The sequence below is a fragment of the Sarcophilus harrisii genome, chromosome 4, assembly GCF_902635505.1.
Source record: "Sarcophilus harrisii chromosome 4, mSarHar1.11, whole genome shotgun sequence".
NCBI classification, from domain to species: domain Eukaryota; kingdom Metazoa; phylum Chordata; class Mammalia; order Dasyuromorphia; family Dasyuridae; genus Sarcophilus; species Sarcophilus harrisii.
Genome location: NC_045429.1, coordinates 41,945,451 through 41,968,320, shown reverse-complemented (window position 1 = coordinate 41,968,320; position 22,870 = coordinate 41,945,451). Strand labels below are relative to the sequence as shown.

The 22,870-nt window shown below is 36.5% G+C and overlaps 1 protein-coding gene and 1 long non-coding RNA gene across 12 annotated transcripts in view; one reads left to right on the top strand and one right to left on the bottom strand.

Annotated features, from left to right (window-relative positions):
• Nucleotides 1-3,465: 3,465 nt before the first annotated feature.
• TTLL7 (tubulin tyrosine ligase like 7) overlaps nucleotides 3,466-22,870 on the bottom strand; it is a 243,062-nt gene continuing 223,657 nt past the window's right edge. The window contains exon 21 of the mRNA XM_031936758.1: nucleotides 3,466-3,727. Within this exon, the coding sequence (XP_031792618.1) occupies nucleotides 3,712-3,727 (16 nt within the window). The 3' untranslated portion in view covers nucleotides 3,466-3,711. The remainder of the gene's footprint in view (nucleotides 3,728-22,870) is intronic.
• The window catches only part of LOC116419044, a 34,668-nt gene continuing 33,505 nt past the window's right edge, over nucleotides 21,708-22,870 (top strand). For 8 of the 11 annotated variants that reach the window (XR_004229265.1, XR_004229260.1, XR_004229268.1 and 5 more), the window contains exon 1: nucleotides 22,090-22,273. This is a non-coding gene — a long non-coding RNA (uncharacterized LOC116419044). Of the gene's footprint in view, nucleotides 21,873-22,089; nucleotides 22,421-22,870 lie in introns of those variants that run through there. The other 3 variants (XR_004229264.1, XR_004229261.1, XR_004229259.1) reach the window with 2 other exon arrangements.

The window sequence follows — 22,870 nt, the reverse complement described above, 5'->3', positions numbered from 1 at the left end:
ATTTTTTCTTTTTTGATTTGATTTTTCTTGTGCAGCAAGACAATTGTACAAATATATTGGATTTACTATATATATTACCATGTTTAACATATATTAGGTTACTTGTCATCTAGGGGAAGGGAATTTGGAACACAAAGTTTTGCAAGGGTTAATGTTGAAAAATTATCCATGCATGTCTTTTGAAAATAAAAAGCTTTCATAAAAATAAAGAACATTTTAAAAAAGAAAATAAAAAGCTTAAAAAAACAGAATCCTACAATATGTTGTTTACAACAAATAGATTCAAGGTAGAATGGATAAAGCACCAATGCTAAAGTCAGGAGAATCTGAGCTCAAAGCCAGCCTCAGACACTTAACACGGTCTAGTTGTGTGACCCTGGGCAAGTCACTTAACCCCAATTACCTTGCCAAAAAAAAAGAAAAGAAAACGGGAAAAAAGAAATACATTTTAATCAGAGACACACAGAGCTGAAATAAAAAAAAAAGCAGGGTTAGCAATGCTGAACTCAGACAAAGCAAAATCAAAGAGATTTAATGAAAAAAGCACCATTGTTATTGAATATTATACTAGAAATTTTAGCTATAGCAATGAGAAGAAAAAGAAAATGAAGGAATTAGAATAGGCAACAAGAAGACAAAACTATCCATCTTTGCAGATGATATGATGTTATACATAAAAAATCCTAGAAAATCAACTTTAAAACTTCTTGAAATAATTAACAATTTTAGAAAAATCACAGGATATAAAATAAACTCACATAAATCCTCATTCTTTCTGTATATTACCAACAAAGCTGAGCAGCAAGAGATAGAAAGAGAAATCCTAGTTAAAATAACTGTAAACTGCATAAAATATTTGCAGTCTACTTGCCAAAACAAACCCAGGAACTATGTAAACACAAATACAAAATATTTTTTAACACAAATAAAGTCAGATCTAAATAACTGGAAAAAATATCAATTGTTAAGGAGTAGGACAAGTTAATATAATAAAAATGAAAATTCTTACCCAAATTAATTTACTTCTTCAGTATCCTATCAATCAAACTGCCAAAATATTTTATAGAGCTAGAAATAATAACAATATTAATCTAGAAGAATAAAAGATCAAAAATATCAAGAGATATAGTTTTAAAAATGCAAATAAAGATGAGCCTATCCATACCAGATCTAAAACCATATTATAAAGCATAATCGTCAAAACTGTTTGGTACTGCCTAAGAAACAAGAGTGGTAGATCAGTGGAATAGGTTAGGTACATAAGAACAGCAGTAAATGACTATGATAATACATTATTTTATAAATCTGACTTCAGCTTCTGGAAGAAGAACTCACTATCTGATAAAAACTGATAGAAAAACTAGAAAATAGTATGGTAGAAATTAGGCATAGATTAATATCTCACATCCTATATAAAAATAAAGTCAAATGGGTACATGACTTAGACATAAAAGGTGATAACATAAGCATATTAAGCGAGCAAGGAATAGTTTACCTATCAGGGATATGGAAAAGGAAAGAATTTATGACCAAAAAAGAGAGAGAATATTATGAAATTCAAAATGGAGAATTTTGATTACACTAAATCAAAAAGGTTTTACACAAACAAAATCAAGGCAACCAAGATTAGATGAAAAGCAGAAAGACAGAAAGCAATTTTTATACCAAGATTTTTTTGATAAAGGGAAAAATGAGTAAAATTTATAAGAGTATAAGTCATTCGCCAAATGATAAATGGTCAAAGAATATGAACGGGCAGTTTTCAGTCGAAGAAATTAAATCTTTCCATTGTCATGTGATTAAATAATCTAAATCACTATTAATTAGAGAAATACAAACTAAAACCATTCACACCTATCAGAAATCGACAATGATAAATGTTGGAAAAGATGTGGGAAAATTGGGACACTAATACATTGTGGATGGAATTGTGAACTGATCCATTCTGGAACTATGCCCAAAGGGCAATCAAATTGTGCACATCCTTTGATCCAACAACACCACTGCTATGTTTGTATCCCAAAGAGATCATAAAAAGGGGAAAAGATCTACATGTAGAAAAAATGTTTATAGCAGTTCTTTTTGTGGTGGCAAGGAATTGTAAATTTAGGGAATGACCATCAATTGGAAATGACCAAACCAATGGAACGTGAATATAATCGAATACTATTGTGCAATACAAAGTTTATGAACAAGCAGATTTCAGAAAAACCTGAAAGACTTAAATGAACTGATGCTTAGTGAAGTTGAGTTGAGCAGAACCAAGAGAACATTGTATACAGTAATTGCAACACTCAGTAATACATTGTTGCTAGATAATTCCAAAAGACTCATGATGGAAAATGTTACCCACACCCAGAGAAAGAATTATGGGGTCTGAATGCAAGACAACACATGTTACTTTCACTTTTGTTGTTGTTGGAGGCCAGGGGAAGTGGGTGTGGCTTTTTCCCTTTTAATCTGTTTCTTCTTTTACAACATAATTAATATAGAAAGATGTTTCCACTACTGTATATGTGTAGCCTAGATCAGATTGCTTGTTGTCTTAGAGAAAAGTAAATGAGATAGAGGGAGAACAAATTCAAAACTCACAATCTTATGAGTATTGAAACCTATCTTTACATGTAATTGGGAAAAATAAAATATATTTTTAAAATAATAGTCTTTCACAGATCTAAGAAGAAAAAAAAATTTGACTTAACAATTTGGGTGATATAGAGAGTCTAAACTCTGGAGAAGTATGCTTGAAACAAGGATACACCTTACAAGAAGGTGTTAACTCAGCATAGTTGATGAGATGATAGTTCTCTAGTTCACATATACTTAGTATTTAGTACGGTGATATAATGGTTCTCTAGTTCACACATATTTAGTGTGCTAAACTGAGGTATTTAAGGGCTGAGAGGACACAAATGAGACATCCCATCTTTGACCATCCTCCTGTTGACTCTCCTGCCTACTTCACTCCTCCACTAAGAACAAGGCTGGTCCCGAGATCCTCCAAAAAGTCAGCTCAGAAATTACAGGGTACCAATGGGAAAAAAGTGAGTTTTCTTTGTTATTGAAAACTGACTACATCCCTGACCTTGTCTCTTAATTCCAATATAAATTCAGTTACCAATCTTATCAATTCAAACTTCACAATACTGCTCACATAAATCCCCTTGTCTCCAAATATAGGACATCTGCCCCAGTTCCAGCTTTTATTCTCCTCACCTGGACAATTGCAATAGACTTCTATTTAGTTGGCCTATTTGTCTCCAGGTGTCTCTACTCTCTTATCCATCTTCCTTTTAGATGTTAACTTAGTTAATAAATTAATATTAATGTGTCCCAGTCACCATGCTAAGCAATGGGGATACAAAAATAATAAAAACAATTGTAGACCACAAATTATCCTTGAGAATTCAACATTTTTTTTACTGGAATCAGATCATCATTATGGACGATAACAATGTCAACTACAGTTATTCACACATTAGCAGTGATGCACAAAAATTTCAGAACAATTTTTTGATAGATGCTACCACCATTCCAAATATTCAATCTCTCACCTGTAGGTGCATAGAGGTAGCTGGTTGGCACAGTAGAAAAAGGACTGAGGAAGAGCCAAGATCAAATCTGACCTCAGACAATCACTATCTGTGTGCTCCTGGATGCACAGCATAATAAGTGTTTGTTTCCTTCCTTCTTGGGTGGAATGAAAATCTTTCATAATATAGATCTCCTAGAAAAAAATCAAAATGAGGTAGAAACAAGATGAAGTGCACATATTAACCCTGCCATCCTATATATTATTAGAGTTGTCTAAAAGATGATTTCAATGAGTCTACATAAAAATTTACTTTTCATACTTTAACAGTTACAAAAAGCAATTGTTTTCACTATCTATTGAACAGTCCATTGAATATCAAATATACATATAAACAAATAATAGCAGGAGAATGAACCCCACGTCTCTCTTTATTTGTACTCTGTAGAGAAAGATGAATCAAATAAAAATAACTTTGTTTTCAATCATATCTGACTTTTCCTGACCCTTATGGGGATTTATTTGGTAAAGATACTGGAGTGGTTTCCATTTCCTTCTCCAGCTCATTTTACAGGTGAGGAAAATGAGGTAAACAAGGTGAAATGACTTGGTCAGGGTCACACAATTAGTAAGTATTTGAAACTAGATTTGAACTCAGGAAGATGGATCTTTCAAACTCAGGCCTATCACTCCATCTACTACATCACCTAACTGTCTGAGAATAATAATAGCAATTATAATTATCACTGTCATTATACTTATTACTAAATCTACTTCTTTTATGATGTGCTTAACAGAAATTGGTACTCACTATAGAATTTCAAGAGAAACCAAAATAAGTCTATTTAAATTGTCCAAGTGTAAACTCAAAAATGCTATTCTATACCACTCAGCCATTGCTCCTCTTTTTAATTAATCAATATATATATTTATTAAGCACCTACTATGTGCCAGAAACTGTGATGCAAAGTCATAAATGAAATAGTTTCTGGCTTCAAGGAATTTACATTTTCTAAGAGAAGATATGTACATGTATATGGGAAATCCATAGAAGGTCAGGTGTGGGATAAACATGGAGACCCAGAAATTCTTCATGTAGAAAGAACATTTGATCTGTGCTTTAAAGAGAAGAATTCTAGGAGGTTGAAGGGAAAAATAGGTAAACTTCAGTGATGCCAAACAGCCCATAAAAATGGAAGGTTAAATGTTACATGTAAGGAATAGCAAGTAATTTCCTCATTTTTTTTATAATTATGCATTTTAAGTCTACTTGTTACAACGAACTACTTAGATTGACACCTGAATAATCCAAAGATAATTTGTTGTGATTTTGTTGTAAGGGGTATAGATCATTTATACATTCAAAAAGAATATCTATGTGTCAGTTTAGCTGGACCTTTTACTAAGGCAAAAATTTGGTTGAAATTCATTCTATCCCTTGGGAAAATGTCCGTAGGTGATATCTTTGTACTTATAGTTGTAAAACCAGCATGATTGTGAAAGTCTTTAATACAACATTCTAAAAGAAAAGAGGTCATTCCATAGAAATCCTGTGGGCCTCTTCTCCCTGCATATTTCTTGGTACATGTAAAATTTTTCTTTACATTTCTCTGTAGAATAATCATTCTTCTATTTCTCTTTTCTTACTTTGCAATCTATCCCTCTCTACTAAGAAAAGAACTGAAATCTATCTTTTCATTGTTTCATTTATTGAATAAGGTTTTGTCCTCCCTGATCTTGGTTTAAAAATCAAATTTATGGGATTTTTAAATAACCTATAATACATTTTTAAATAATTTTTACTTTTGTGGTCTTTGAGTGCTTCTCTCTCTCTCTCTCTCTCTCTCTCTCTCTCTCTCTCTCTCTCTCAATGACTAGACCTCAAGAGAGACATAGATTTAGAGCTAGAAAGGACCTATGAGTTCAGGGCATCCAACCTCCTCATTTCACAGCTGAGGAAGCTGAGACCTAAGAAATTAAGTGATTTGCCCAATGCGACACAAGTGACAAGTGGCAGAGCCTGGAATTTCTCTTCACTCTGAAGCTGAGATTGGAAACTTATATGGCATCAGTACATCTAAGAATTTGCAGTAAAACAGATTCACATGAAATTTTAAAAAACAATGAAAGAGAAGGGAGATCCAGATATAAGCTCCATTTCTCATTTCTACCCAATTTTCATTAGATTTACCCTGATTTCTCAAATGTCTATGGTATGTGGGCCAGGGTTTATTTTCAGAGCTTGTTTAATGTGGGAGCAATGGGAAATATTCTTAAAAGAGATCAGGAGATGGACAGATTTGGGGCAAGAAGAAAGAAAAAGGCTCTTATAGATAGAATATATAGCCAGCAGACTTGACTCGGCCAGCATTCTAGTATTTGTTATTTTATTCCTTGAAATAAATGTTTTGACTTGCAAAAGAATTTTATACTAGTTCTCTACCAGTGCCATCAGGAATTTTATATACATAAGCATACCCCACTTTATAAAACCCTGAGGACCCAAAAGCTGGAAATACAAACAGATAAATTAGTGAATCATCATAGGCTCCTAGATTAATCCTGAAGCAAGCTCAGAGGTCCAAGGGTCTAATGCCTCATTTTACAGAGGGAGAAACCAAGGCAGGAAGAAATGAAATGGTATCCTCAAGCTATTTCTATCGTAGATATGAATCCAGGTCCTGTGACTCCAAATTCAGAGCTCTTTCTACTATATCACATATTTCCGAGAAATTTTTCGTGGGCAACTTTGTAGAGCAATGATGGAAAGAATCCCAGACCTGAGATTCAAATCTTGTTTCTGATCATCAGGAATTTTTAAAAAAATTATTTACTATATATTCATAAAGAATGAGAAAATTTTAGAGTTGCAAACTGGAGAAAATACCCACACAAGCGCTATTTTATGGTTATTGAGAAAATGACCTTTGTCTAGTAAAGGCTTGTCCTGGCAGAAATCCAAATGCTTGGATGCCTAGAGAGGTACTTTATAAATGCTAATTGTTATTATTATTTTTAAAAACTATTATCAGTGACACCATAAGAGATGAAATCTCTGAAGAAGGACCCCAGTCCCCCTACCCAAAAGAAGGCAGTGGTAAGAGGGAGCTAGGGTTAGACTAGTGATAAAAACTTGATGGGAAGACTTTTCCCCTTTATTTTACCAGGAGGCTGAGGGTCTCCAATTCAGGAGATGGGAGGCCTTTGAGCCAAGACCCTTAAAGGAGCAAGGTCCTGGAGAAAGAGAGCTAATTTCTTCTGAAAGAGCCCAGTGATATCCTAGTTAATATTTTAAGTGGGGCAATGAGCAATATGGTACCCATGAGCATCGCCCAGCACTCAGGTAGACTCATATGATAGAGACAAAGATATAGCTCAGTAAGAAGACCCTATGGCTGGATTGCTCCCTCTGCTCCCCTCCACCTAAGTCAGCCCTATGATGTGGCTAATTAAAATACGAACCCAGTCTTGTACGACCATAACAATGAGAATATCATCCAAGTCAATTGTGATGATATCCACACCATCCTCTGCTCATGTTACTTTGCATTCTCCTCTGTACAGATCACATATGCACCTTGTTAATTGTACATTGTTAGTCATTACAGGCCAAATAAAGCCTAAAATTATTTTTTTGCTCATCTTGACCAGGTTGTCAAAGACAAATAAGGACCATAGTTCTCTCTCCATCACTACCTGTCACTTCTAGACCATCTAGATCCCCCTTACTTTGCTAGATTAGCAAACCCCTAATCTAGTATAGTAAAAACTGGTTCTTGCACCAGTTGAAGCTAATACAAGCTTCAATGTACTAGCATTGAATGAATTGCTAGCTCAGCAGATAAGGATGGTCCTTTGCTTTGGGGAACAAAAAGTGAAGGTAGGATTTCGGGATAGACATTCAAAATTTGCTTTCCCATACCTGGTGCTTCTAAACAAAGGAAGATTTTCTACAGAAACCAGTGCTTTTCCATTCACTTCTAAATCTTTAGAAAGAAGTGTTCTAGATATAAACAGAAAACATCTGGAGCCATGGGAGTTAACTCTTAGATAACTGAAACTTGGGACCTACTATCAGCTTTGATCACTTATATTATTATTTTGACATAGTAGTACTTAAAGGCTTTTCTGGACTTCCCAGAAGTAGAGACAAATATTTTCCCTTATTAGAAAGTCTTTTTTTTTTCCCCTTCTTGATCAAATAAACATAGTAAGCTTTGTTCTTTGAGTTGTATTCAACTTTGTGACTCCATATGGGATTTTTTTTTCTTGGCAGAGATACTGCAGTAGTTTGCCATGTCCTTCTCCAGATCATTGTAAAATGAAGAAACGAGACCGAGTAGAGTGACCCAGGATCATGCAGCTATTAAGTATCTGAGGCAGGATTTGAATTCAGAAAGAGGAATAATCCTGGCTCCAGCTAATACAATTTTTGTCAATATTTGAAAGATTCCCAAAGCATTTATTAAGTGCCTACTAGGTGCTGGGACACAGGCTAGGCTCTGGGTATACAATTTCAAGAATAAACCAAAGTAAATTTGAGACTTTTTTAGTAACAACTAATTTGTGTGAATGGATAGTGTTGAGCTCTTTCAGAATGTGACCTTAATCTATTTTTAAAAGCCCATGAATCAGACTAATGATAATATCACTACTAGCATTTCTTAGGTTTTAAATTTTATTAAATTTTATTATATTTGTTTATTATACATTATGATAAATATTTATTTTATTATTATTGTTTAGGTTTGCAAGCCTTAAGTCATTCTCATATCAGCCTTGAGAAGAGCTTTGAGTCTATCACCAGGTGCTTAATTCCTATTTTGGAGGCTTCGAGAGCAAGGATAGCGCCAGTCAATCAACAAGCATTTATCAAGTGTTTAATATGTACCAAGTTCTGTGCTAAGTACTGGAAAGACGAAGAGAAAAATAGTTTTTGCCCACAACGAACTTATAGTCTAATGGGGGTGGGAGCTGGGGACAGGGCGCAGAATCAGAAGTGTAGCCAGGACTGAAAACGTGGTGGGCCTGAGAGCCCTTCCTATATGGGAGGGACGCCCATCGGAGGGGCGAGCCAGCGGGCACACTTCAAATGGATCAAGTCCAAGGTGGCGGTGGGCTTCCGAGGAGTGCAGCCGGGGAAGGAATGAAGGCTGCGAGACCCTGCACCGAGACGGCAGCGGCGATGAACAGGAGTGACAAAGGAGGGGCAGACCGAGGGCCGCAGCGGGGCCAGAGGGGCGCGGGGCCTCTGCTGCCTGCGCCCGCCTGAGCCAAACACTGAAGTTCGAAGAGCGAACTGCAGGAAGCAGCCGAGACATTCACGCAGGGCTCCCGGGCTCTACAATTCTCTGTCTCTGGATCTGGGTCTGTGTTTATGTCCGTCTCTCTGTGTCTGTGTCTGTGTTCCTGTCTGTCTCTTTGTCTCTGTCTCTGTCTGTCTCTTTGTGTGTGTCTGTGCTTATCTCTCTGTGTCTGTGTCTCTGCCTCTGTCTCTATGTCTCTGTCTGTCTCTGTAGGTCTCTGTCACTCTGTCTCTTCTGTCTCTCTGTCTTTCTTTGTCTCTCTCTCTCTCTCTCTCTCTCTCTCTCTCTCTCTCTCTCTCTCTCTCTCTCTCTCTTCTTCCTTTTCCTCCCCACTTCTTTCTTCCTTTTCTTTCCTTCCTTCCCTCCTTATTTTTTCTTCCTTCCTTCTTCTCTTCTTTCTTTTTCTATTTTGTCTTCCTTATTTCCTTTCCTTCTTTCATATCTTCCAGATTTCCTTTTCTTCTTTCTTTTCTTTTTCTTTCTTTCTTTCCTTCTTTTGTTTGTTTCTTTCTTCCCTCCCTCTTACTCTCCCTTCATTCCTTCATTTCCCTTTTTTCTTTTATCCTTTTTAAATTTCCCGTTCCCTCTTTTTCTCTACTTCTTTTCCTTCTTTTTCTCTCCTTTTCCTTCTTTCCTTTCATCTGTCATTCACCTTTCTTTCTTCCATTATGCCTTTCTTCCTTTACTCTTCCTATCATTTTCTTTTATCCTTTATTTCTTCCTTTCCCTTTCTTTCTTTCCTTTATTATTTCCCTTTGTTTCTTCTCTACTTATTTCTATTTTTCATCCTTCTTTTCCTTTTTTCTCTTTCCTTTCTTTTCATTTTTTCCTTCCCTCCTCTTTTCCCTCCCTTCCTTCCTTTCTCCCTTTTTTCTTTCCTTTCTTCTCCCTTTCCCCTTCTTTCTTTCCTTCCTTTTCCCTCACTTCCTCCCTTTCTTTCTCCTTTCTTTTTTCTTTTAAATTTCCTTCTCTCTCTTCTTTTATATCTTTCTTCCTTCTTTCCTATCTTTCTTCCTTTCCTTTCTTACCAAATCAATGGTTTCTTTAGTGAAGGTGTTTTTACGTTAATTACCTCTAAACAAGAAATCATCATGGACTCTGAATCTATAGTTCCTAAGAAATTTCTGGATTCAGTAAATGATGAGAAGTTAAATGATTTGGCTAGGGTCAAACTGCCAGCATCAGAGACTTAAACCCACATTGTGGGTTTAAGCTTTCTTAAACAGGGTGACAAGCTTTCTAGGATGCATGCCCCTCTCTCACCACATACAATAGAAAAGAGGACTGAAACCTTCAATAGAGTTCTAGCACTGTGCTTACCTACCTGTGTAACCTTAGACAAGTATCTTAACCTCTCTGAACCTTGGTACCTCTGCAGTAAAATGGAAGGCTGGGGTGTCCTAGATGACTCTAAAATATTTCCAGTTCTGAAATTTCATGCCCTGCTCCCTCAGAGGCTTATCAATATCCAAATACATTAATAATACATAAATGGGATAAGTTGAGTAAATTCTGTTTTTCTGCTATTCAAAAAAAAAGTTAATCTCATGAAAGATTAAGTGATAAACAGCTCTACAAGTCCTGTGGTTCTCTAGAAGCATGTTTCATGTATCAATATGTTATACATAGATGTATATATATTAAATGTACAACTAAATATAATCATTAGGATTTAGTTAAATGTATGTATATGTGTGTATATATAGCTGTGTTTTTATGTGTATATGTATATACACTTATGTATGTGTCTATGTATGTATATTTCTTTTAGTTGCAATAGCCATATATATACTATGTAAATATATGATATAGAAATAGAAATATACTATGCAGATATATATGGCTATTGCAACTAAAAGAAATTAGGTTTTGCTGAAGTACACAAACCCCTGAGAGGAAACAGTGTCTTTAGAAGAATTAAAGACAACAGCTTAACCGAGTGGAGCCAAAAATAAATATCTGGAATCAGCCCCCTAAAGAGGCCAAACTTTATTGGAGAAATCTTTAAAGTTTACGTTCAGGCATCCATCAAAGTTGAGTTTCACTTATAAGCATTCTCCCCTGGCCACATCAGTTCTCTCCAAGTATGTCTTATCTTCCCCCAAACCAGGGGAAAAATAGATTAGAGATTCTTGCAAATGTTTTCAACTTCATTACACCAGCTGGAGGAAAAAAACCCATTAATGCAAAGTCTCATGTTGAAAGACACTCTTGACAGCAAATATAGTGGCAATGTTTCAGTAAACACAGAAATATATACCCTAACTGAACTCATAATCAAGAAACATCAGGCCTTGAAAATACCTGAAAGACTATAAATAAATAAATACATACATAAATTATACATGGCTGTGTTTAGACTATCTATACTTGTCTTTATATATACTTATAGACAATATAGATATATAAAATTGATATAGAAATAGAAATATTCTAATATACACATAGTTGGGGCATATAGGATATATCATCAACCCCCATAACTCAGGATAATAACTGCATCCCATCCATCACGTTCTGAAGAAGGAAAAGTAATAGATTCTAAATAAAGCAAATTCAGAGGCGATGTCGCAACTTAGTGTAGAGATCCGCTACTCGCCGGGGACCTGTGAAAAGCGTGCTTGGGCTGCCCTCTCGTGGTCAAAACGAGGGATTTCGCCAACTGGATTCGAGAGAGCTCTGATTTTTATTTTAAGTTAAAAGGGTTTTTTTTTTTTTCTTTTTTAAAAAGAAACAGTCTGTTTTGATACAGCATTTTCAGTGCCATTTACACAAATTAAAGTGCTAATTGCAAACCTTGGAGCTGCTTTAAATAATTCTTAGCTCTCTAAATTGAAGTGAATTAAGAGCCAGTTGGAGCACGCCCAAATGTTTTCATTTATGGACTCTCAGAAAATTTGGTTTTTTAATATATAAAGTGTTGGGGGGAGGGAGAGGGAGGGGATTCACTGGCTGTAAAGGAAATCTAGCTCTCTGAAAGCCTAGCTCATGAAAAGAAGGGGAAATGCTAGCTAGTGCCTCCTCAATTCTCTAACAATTTAAATGTTTCAAGAAATGAGACTCTCTTCTCTACGAAAAGAGCAAACATAACCTCAGAAGTAGAAGGGGCTCCTGGAAGTTTACTCTGCATTAGACCCCTGAGTTTGAGGCTGATCATTATAAACAGAGAATATTCTCTGGTCCTTGACAGCTGAGAGGTAACCTAGCCCCTTTGGGGGAAAACATTCTGAATACAAAGGTATACAAGATTCTACTATGACTTGAGAGGCTTCTTCTAGGGTCTTCTCTGGACTTCAGTTTCTTTTTCTGTAAAATGAAAGGCTTGGATCAAGTCACTTCTATCCAGACTGAGCAAGCTCCCTGAGAACAGCTTCTGGATTTAGTTTGTGGGGAAGAGAGACAGTAAGGTAATTGTACTGAATGAAAATGCAGGATGTTCTCTGGCCAGAGCAAATGTTGGGGTGATCCAATATCAGAAAAGTACCAGAGGAAAAGGAATTTGTAAATCAAACATCCATATTTAGTTGTTAAATAGAATAGACATTTACTTGTGAAAAGGCATTTATATATTGCACTTATTCTTCCCCTAAAGCGGAAATATCTCTCTTTATCTGATTCTCTACCAATAAATTGAGCCTTTCCCAGCATGGTACAGTGGGAAAGGGGAGGCTTTGGAGCTAGGGATCCCGAGTTCAGATCCAATCCCTCATGTTCACTCTGGATGTGTGACCTTAATAAGTAAGTCAGTTACCTTCTCTAGGTCTCAGCTTCCTTATCTGTGAAATGAGGGGATGGAGATAGATGACCTTTGGAGTTCATTCCAGCCCCAGAACAATGAGCCTATGGTTAAAAATAAGGACAAGCAACTAAGACATTTTAGGACCTGGGCTAAATAAGAAGTTGGAGTCCAAGTACCAAATCCTCTCCTCCTCCTTCATTTTTTACAAGACTTTGGCAAGAATGCTTTGGCCTGAATCTTTCTCAACAATTTCAGGTAATAGGCAAATATCTTAGTAAGCTTCAGACCGATTTGCATTTACTAAGAAAATCCTATGCTCAAGAGCTTAATTTTTAGAGTTAAGAAAATTTATGTGCTGTTGATGATGCTGTTTGGAAAAAAAGTGAATTATCCCTTCGCTGAGCTAATAACAGATTTTCTTCTCTCCCTCCCTCTTTCTTTTCTTCTTGCCTTTCTTTTTTTCTTCATTTCCTCTTTTCTTTCTTTTCCTTCATTCCTTTTTTCTTTCCTTCCTCCATTCCCTCTTCCTTTTCTGGTCTTTTTTTCCTCCTTTCTTTTTTATCTCCCTTTATCTCTTTCTTATTTTTCCCTTCCTCTTTTCTTTTCTTCCTACTTTCATTTTTTCCTTCCCTCTCTCCTTTTTTCCTCTTTCTTCCATCCTTCTTTCCATTCTCTTCCCTTTCTTCTTCCCCCTTCTTTCTTTCCTTTCTTCCTTCCTTCCACCATTCCCTCCTTCCTTTTCTTTTTCTTTTTTGTTCTTTTTTCTTTGTCTCCCTTCTTTCTTTTCCCTTTTCCTTCTGTTTTTTTGTTTCTTTAATTTTCCCTTTATTCTTTCATCCTTTCTTTCCTTTTCCCATTCTTTTTTCTTCCTATCCTCTCTTCCTTTTTTCTTTCTCTCTTCCTTCTCCCTTTTTCCTTTCTTTTAACCTTCCTTGATTTTTCTCTATTTTCCCCCTTTTTCATTCCTTCCTTCCTCCATTCCCCTTTCTTTTTTTCTTCCTTTCTTTGGTTCTTTTTTCTGTCTGTCTTCCTCCTTTTCTTTTAATTTTCTTTCCCTATTTTCTCTTATTTTCTTTTCTATCTTCCTTTTCCCTTCCCTCCTTTCTTCTTTCTTAATTCTTTTTCTTCCCTCCCCCTCTTCCTCTTTCCCTTCTTTTATCTTTCTTCTTTCTCTACTCCTCCCCTTTTTTAAAAAAACAAATTATCCTCCTTTCATCATCCTTTCTCTACTAATATATTAATTTGCCAGAATAAAACCAATCTACCCCAAAACCTGTGCTTTTTAAAATTAACCTCCCTAAATAAACTTTGAAGACACCATAGTTTTGAAGGAACATTTGGATTTTTTTTCTTTTCCTCTTTATTATTACATCATCATACAGTACCTCCCATTTATCAAATACATTTATTATTTTAGATTTCTTATATTTGAATTTCATAGTTCCTACTTGGGGTCTTTTTGTTAGAAATTCTTGAAAATCCTCTACATCTTGGTCCCAATTAGTGTGAATAATGAATTCCTTGAAGTGGTCACATTATTACAATTCACAGTGCATATTCCCAGTGAGTAGATTGGAATCAATTACCATATTTTTTTTTGTAATTACAACTTCAAATTGTGCTAATTGAAATATATGTGACCACCTCAAGGATATTTATTATTCTCACTAATCAGGACCTACTATATTTCATTAAATATTTGTAGAATTTTACCCAACTTTGCAGAGTATCCGTGGTTGTACCTTACTGCTGTTAACTTTGGAATATTGTGTTCCAAGATCTTCTCTCATTTTTAGTAGAAATGGCGGGGTCTTATGTGACCTTGATTGTAATTCCTTAATACTTGAACTGCTTCTTTCTGGGTATTTTTATTATGTAATTTTTTTCTTTGACATGTGAGCTTTTAATTTTAGTTGTGACATTTCCAGAACTTTTCTTTTGGTGTTTGTTTGTTTGTTTTTTCTTTTTTAGTAGGTAACCTGTACAATCTATTTTTGCTTTGATATCTGGTTTTAATAAATTTGAGTAACCTTAATTTAAACTTTCTTGAAATTTGTTGTCCAGATTGTTTTTTTTTTAATCTTGGAATTCAAAGAGATTTTAAAATTATTTCTCTTTCACTCATTTTTTTCAGGTCAGTTACTTTTTTCTCACATTTTGAATTTTCTTCTTTTATAATCTTTTGATTTTGGCCTTATGTTTTCTTGCTGTCTCATAGATCTATTTGACTTTTGTTTGGCTATTCTAGTTTTCAGGGATTCTATTTCTTGAACAAATTCTCCCATTTTCTATTCTAAGCTATTTATTCTTCCATTTCTCTTTTCCTCCAAAGTTTTCATTTTTTAGAGGGGAGGGGACTCTTGTTTCTTTTGTTCTGAGTATTCATGAAGTAAGTATGGAAAATACATTTTTCTTGTGAGTGATCTGTGATGGGTCAGTGTTTTCTTTGATCAAGTCATTTCTCCTGCTTTACTTCTTAAATTGAGGCTTTGTAATAGGCTCTACTCTTCATCAGACTTTTAGGTGACAGTGACCATCCTTCCCTCCTTGGTCATGCTGTAGAATTCTCTAAACTATGTGGATCTCCACCTCTCAGATGTAGTTCCTGTCTTTTTGGATCTTTGAGGTACAGAGCATGGATCTTTACGGCCCTGTCTGGCATCTCAAGGCAGATAGGAATGTTCTAGGTTATAAAGGATTTTAAAACTTAGAGAATTTTACATTTGATCCTGGAGGTAATAGGTAACTCCTGGAGTTTACTGAATGGGGGAGAAGAAGGCATTGATAGATTCAAGTCAATGAGCCTAATATCTGAATGGAGGATTGACTGAAATGGGGAGACTTAAGACATGGGAACCAATGAGAAAGCTATTGCAACAGTTTCAAAGTGAGATAGTGAGGACCTGAGCCAGGATGTTATTAGTGTCTGGAGAAGGAAGGGGAAATATACAAGGCAGATTGCCGAAGTAGAATCACCAGGATTTGGCAATAAATTAGACTAGCTATGGGTAGTGATAGGGGGCTAAGAAGTTAACGATGAGACAGATTATAAGCCCAGGTGACTGGAAGAAAGGGTCTGATTTTTTGTTTGGCTTGTGTCTTTCTATCTCCCAGGAGATATCTCTCTCATAGGATAGATGGCACATAGTAGATCTTATTAAAAGCTTGTTCAATTAAATCCTTTGTTCACAAACAATTTTTTAATTATTCTGGACATCCAGCCTGGTAAGCATAGCATCAAAAAATTTTACATTCTAAAGTTGGAATGAAATGGAGAATAGCTGAGTGATAAAAAGAAAGCAAGACAATTTGACAGAGATACAAAAACAGAAAAAAAATAGACATTCAGACAGACAGAAACAGAGATAGAGACAGAGACAGAGATATAGAAAGAGGCAGAGGCAGAGACAGAGACAAAAAGGGAGAGACAGACAGAGATAGAGAGAAACAGAGATTGAGAGAGAGAGAGAGAAACAGAGAGAGAGAGAGAAAGAGAAGCAACCTGCTGTGCCCTATATATCTCAAAGGCATTTAAATGAACTTGTAATGCACGGTCCAGTAGTTGGAGTTTGCATTAGGTACAGCTCAGAGCATCAGGAGGACTGTCAAGGGAAGGTGTGATGGATTATTATTCCAGCTCTGTCTGTACCCCCAGGACCTGCTAGAAGATGCTATACCTCAAGGTGACTATTCTGGTGAAGAGAATATAAAATTAATTAATCAATGGTTACATATAAATAATGAAGAGAGGGAGGCTACTTGAGCGATAGTTCAGAAAAATGGCCTTCACCCATGTCACAAACAGTGACAGCTTCGCTGAGCCATTGATAAACAGGACTAGACGTCGGGGGCAGAAATACAGCCTTTTAAATTAATTGCTCCATGTATTTCCTTACAATAAAAGAAACCAATAACCAGAACATATTTAAGATGAAAAGATGTTAGATAAGATATAATCATAGAAACAGCTGGAGCTGTCTGTTTATCATTACAACATCAGAATGTTGTGTTTTTTTTAATAGTGATGTAAGAAGATTAAGGTTCTAATGTTATTGACAGAGAAGAAGAAGAAAGATCATCATATCAGTAACACAGAAGGAGAGAATTATCACCCTGCCAAGAACAATCAATGCGAATGCAATTTTCTATGTTACAAGTCATTAAGTCAAAGATAAATGAGAAACAGTTTTAAATATAACATATAATTGGAGGCTATTGCAATACCTCAAAACAGAAATAACTTTCTTTTAAATGCACCAAATCAATAAGGTAGATATTCATTTAATCAAATAAAAACTTGCTCTTTTGGGCACAGGCTCTGAAATTTTTGTTTCATAAGGAATTGCAATGCCTGCCCTTCGTTCACACCTTCAGAAACACAGAATTATGAGAGAGATTAGGGACCTTCCACATCTAATTTTTCCTTCTTAAGACAATACACCGATAAGAATAGTCAGGACCTCTAATGGGGCTGTGATCCATGCCCCAGCTTCCAGCCATGCTGACCTCAACCCAATCTGGCCAACTCAATCCAATTTATATGATTCGTGTCCATGGTCTCCCAGATGTTTGCCATAGGGAATTCACCTGGACGGCCCTGACTCTCAAGAAACTCACAGTCTATTGGGAGAAGCAAAAATACTTCTATATACACGTCACTTATGAGCTATATAAAGGATAAACTGGGAATAATTTCAGAAGGAAGACATTATTTTTAGAAAGGCTCCTTGTAGAAGGTAAGACTAGCTGAAAGTTGAAGGAAGTCAGGGAAGCTAGAAGGCAGAGTCAATCAGTCAGGGAACAGATTATTAAGTGTCTATAAAGCGTCAGACTCTCTACTGAGTGCTGGGGACACATTCCCTTCTGTCAATGAACTCACAACTCAATGAGAGAGACAACATGCAAACAACTATATACAGATGAGCTATGTGGACGCCAAATTGGAGATAATGACCACAGGAAAGGCATAGGGTATGAGAAAGAGAGAGAATTCCATCCAAAGGAGACAGTAAAACATTTAGAGCCAGTAGATGGAGGACCAGTAGCTAGTAGCACGAAAGGGAGAAAGGTGTAAGAAGTAGGCTTCATCCTCCCTCAGGGGCCAGGGACTCTGAAGCATTTGTGGATGACTTTTTTTCCCACTTTCATCAGTTTAAGCTCCCCCTGCCTAAATTCACAACATCTCTGAAGGGGAAGGGCGTAGGTAGGTGATGTAACTAGTGCCTTTTATTATAATTATCATTATTTCTTATCAACATCTTTAAAGTTTCCAAAGTGCTTTACAAATTTTATTGCTGTTTATCCTCATAATCACCCTGGAAGATAGATATTATCATTCCATTTTATAGCTAAGGAAATGAACAGAAGAAAGACAGAAAATGAAGTCAGACAAATGAAGTGAGTTGGCAAGGTAATGTAGCTAGTAAGTATCTTAGGTTGGAGTTGAACATAGGACTTCTGATATTAGGTCCAGTGAACTATCACTTAACCACTCAATCAGGAGTACCTTTTTCCAAAGTATTATTTACTTCAAGAATAGAGCTAGAAGAAATTTGCCAATATCTTCTCCCATTGTTCTAGGCCCTAAAGTCAGCTCAATTTTTTCTTCTTTTTCCTGAGGCAATTGGGGTTAAGTGACTTGCCTAAGGTGACACAGACAGGAAGTATTAAGCGTCTGAGAGCAGATTTGAACTCAGGTCTTCTAGACTTCAGGGCTGGTGCTCTATACACTGCACCACCTTGCTGTCCCAATCAGCTTAGTTCTTAAATAGCTCTGATCCCTTGGAGGCCATTAGGTCCCATGTCCCATGACTGCCAATTGAGCCCACTGAGCTAGGTTCCCCAACATCACTCCTTGCTTCTCAGAACATGAATGTCACTTTGGCTGTGAAACTCCAGTATGGCAATTTATAGCTTGAAACATGGATGCTGTGCTAACTGCTAACCCCAAATCTGTAATACTGGGATGTCAAGGTGTCCTCTGGATTTTTTGAACTTACAAAAGTTACGGGGCTCTACTCTTTCCTGTTCTAGATCATAACAGCAGAGACCTCAGACTAGAAGAGAAGTTCCAACATAAGACACCAGCTGAGACATGAAATCCAAAGTCAGGAATAGAGACAGAAGAGGAAGGAAGGCTGGCCAGGCCAGGAAAGACAGAAGCCCAAAGGGGCAGAACCTGGCAAAAGGATAGCCCTGGGTAAGAAGCTCTGGAAAGGTTATTGGATGTTCTAGGTCAGGGGTCCTCAAACTTTTTAAATAGGAGAAAAATAAAGTTACATGATAACATACATTTAAAAGGAACAGCCAGATGTACATATTTGTAATTTCATATTTAGTCATCTTTTCTTTTTTCTATTCTATTATGTTATGGGAATGCTTGTTTTATTTCTTAAGTTCAGAACAAAATAAATAAAAATAAAAGATTTACACAGGAATATCTGTGGGATGCTATAATCCCATTTTCTTCTAAGACTACATGGGCTAACCACGAGCAAAGGGAACCCAATTATTGAAGACCTTGAATGCTTTTGATTCCCAGCTTGGTAACAGAGGAAGCTAACATTAGATCACGACTAGAGGGCAGCATTGTCCTCCCACAGCTACAGTTTGGAAGCCTCCTTCAAATAAAGGAGAATGGACTAAAGGGGAGAGAATAGGGAGGTCTGGAAGACTTCCAGTTAACTATTTCCATATCTTACATATCTTTTGCTCCAATACACACATGGGATAGCATCATGGCTAGAGTTACTGGTGGCAGCAATATCTTCAGATTTTGTCCTCAAATTTGAGATGTAAAAATTAAAGGAACAATTTGAAACATAAAAAACTTTGTTTCCCATACATACCAGGTTCTAACTCAAGTGACTAAAATGCGAAGAAAAAACAGTCACTTTTGCAAAAGTCACAAACATTTGTGTTTCATAACCATAATTTTAAGGATAGAATTACTAGGAACACAGAACCTTTAAATCTGTTCCAATAAGTTCAAGACTAAACCTATTGTGACATCTGGATTTCTTTCTCTACTCCAGCCCATCTTCCACCCAGTCATCAAAATGATTTTCCTAGAGCACAGTTTGGGAGCAGCAAGAAGATCAAGTGGAAAGAATACCATACCTGGAGCCAGGAAGATCTGAATTTAAATCTTGCCTCATTTGCTTACTAGTTGTGTGATCCTAAACAAGTCACTCACCCCTCTTTACCTCAGTTTCCTCATCTGTAAAATGAGATGAAATGGCAAACCACTTCAGTATTTTTACCAAGAAAACCCTAAAACGGGGTCAGAAAGAGTTGGACACAACAGAAATGACTCAACAATACCACAGTATGGATTTGACTATATTACTGCCTTATTCAATCAATTTCAGTGAATCCCTATCACAGTCAGCATCAAATATAAAGTCTTCTCTTTGACTTTTAAAGCCCTTCAAAGGCTGGCCTCTTCCTACTTTTCCATTCTTCTTACATCCTTCCATAGACTCTATGATCTAGACAATCTGGCCTTCTGGTTGTTCTTCCCATGAGCCATTCCCTCTGCCAAATCTTGGAATTTTCACTAACTATCCCCCATGCCTGATTTTCTCTCTCTCTCTTCAAATCTGCCTCCTGCTTCCTCTGGCTTCCTCCAACTATCAAGCTGTACCTTTTGTAATAAGTCTTTCCCACTCCTCAGTTCTAGTGCCTTTTTTCTGAAATTATTTCCAGTTTATCTTGTGCATAATTGTTTATACATCATCTCCCCAATGGGCCGGGTCTGCAAAGTTTCTTGAGAGCAGGGATCACTCCAGAGTAGGGACTGTCTCTGGCATTTCTTGTATTTATAGAACTTTGACACACTAAATGTTTGTTGAACTGAATGGACATGGATGAAGTTTTGGTGGTACTTACTCACCCCCATATACTCCATTTGACTTCAGAGGACATGATGGGAACCTGATTGTGTCCTTTTATTAGTTTCAAGACTTATATTGACTAAACTTTTCCAATTTTTCCTAAAGATTTTGGCTGACCTTGACCCTTGAATTTTCATTGTATCATTTTATAAGTGACATGAAAACCACTAACAAAGGACCATTTGTGAGAGCCACAGAGCGGGGGGGGGGGGACATCATCACAAACATTCATGTTTCATAAGCACAATTTCAAGGACAGAATTAGTAGGAACACAGGACCCTTAAATCTGTTCCAATGAGTTCAAGACTAAAGCTATTGTGACATCTAGTGGTTATATATGTGTATCACCGAATGAAAGGTTAATTTAAAAAATAATTTAAAAAATCAAGAACAATGCAGAGTAACTATGAAGAGAGTGTCCCCAACACAAAAGGATGAAACTTTTCATTCATGCCCATGTTCTTCCCCACTTCCCCATATTCTGTCCTGATTAGACCTTGTTTGTGGTGTTGATATTCAATCCATATTTTATTTTATATTTTAGGAAAGGTATTCAGTTCAAGTTTATTAAAGGAAGTAGGCTAGATGGACTAGAGACCACACCAGAAAAAGGAATTAGGGATATTTAGCCTGGTGGAGACATAACAAGGCTTTAAGTTGTAGAAGGAAGGTTATGAATATGAGATATGGGTCTTTTTTTTTTTTTAATTCCAGGGGATGGGACTAGAAGATGTTGAAAAGAAATTTAAGTTTGGGGAAAAGAAAATATCCCTAAGATATTCTCCCAAAGTGGAATAAGTCACCAAAACAGGGTATGGTCTATTGGGGGCTATTCTCTACCTCCCCTAGTGCCTTTTCTATAAGATTATTTTCCATTGTTTATATTTTATATGTACCTAATTATTGTGTCTTATCTTCTCCCATTAGAATGGGGGCTCCTTGAGGGCCTGGACTATGGTTTTTGCCTTTCTATGTATTTGCAGCATTCAACTCAGGGCCTGGAATATGAGAAATGCTCAATAAATATTTTCTGACTGATTCCCTGACTGGCGGATTCCCATAACTACCACTGGAGGAGATTTATCAGGCGAAGAACCTGCCTGCCTGCCTCCATGCCAGTCTGCCTACCTTGCTTGGCCAGAGCATAATAATCAGCTGTCACCAAGTAACCTTCTGTCTTTTAGAATGGGAGTCATGACATCACGTCTAGAAGGAACAATGGGTGGGTCTCATAGAATCCTGCAGACTGGTTTGAGGACAAGACTTTGTTGTTAACTGGGGACGATTCCCTAGATTCAAAAGTGACTCAGACCTCATCATACAACACACTGGCCATCGGCGCTCTGAACTAAAATATAGAAGATCCAATTTACAACAATCTTCATTCTCCAAGAGCTGGGTACTATCGCATATGGCCTGATTTGATCAGAATAAGGGGCTCCAGCTTAAAAAGACAACAGTTCTCTTCTCTCTAGAGCCTCAGTTTTTGTCCAAGGATCAGAGACATGAACACCCCCTTCCCTTTCATTTCTCTATTTCTTATCTCCCTTTCTCCTTCACCCCAAATCATTTTCCTTTTCTAAATTTCCTTTGCCTCTATGCATATCATTGTCTCTCTCACTCTCTGTGTGTCTTGTTTCATATTCTTTCACTCTGTCTCTGCCTCTCTGTTTCATCTTTTTCTTTCTGTCTGAATGAGAAGAAATCTTTTTGATCTCCTTCCCCCAACCCCCACACTCTCTGCTATGAGTTGGAAAATCAATGGCTGTGTCAAAGTAGATCCCTCCTGGCCCAGGAGAGGTAATCCATTGTCAAACTTCTTTCAGAAAGAACTGTCTTGTATATTTAAGATTAATGTTAAGGATTCTGTTGTCATTATATTGGATTTATTTTGATGATCTGCATATTTGTACTGAGAACATTCTCTGATGATTCATGTGCTTACTAGTGAGTATCAAGTTTTTCTCTCCCTCAAGTATGATCGCGTACTTATTTAGTAGGGATGAGCCATCCGGATGTATATTGGTCCTAACTTAAGATCTCTGCATCAGTCTGTGTAACAATACAAATTGTACATGTAGGATGAGATTTTCTCATGAAACCCAATTGTACACTTTAGAAAAATGGCAATAGTCAGAAAACCTGCTGTTTAGGACCCAGGAATCCTTTCTTACAGAAGAAAGGTTCACTTGGGAACTTTTGATTTACTACTAATTATAGAACACTATAACAAGTATGTAGTTCTAGCCTGTTCTCCATAGCATAGATGGTTTGTACAATTCCAGCAAATGGAATGATTTTTTTGGTAACATGTCACTAATAGGGAATAGCGAAAAGAATCATTCTGAGGATTCCATAGAATAATTATATGTCACGATTGTTAACAACAGACACTAT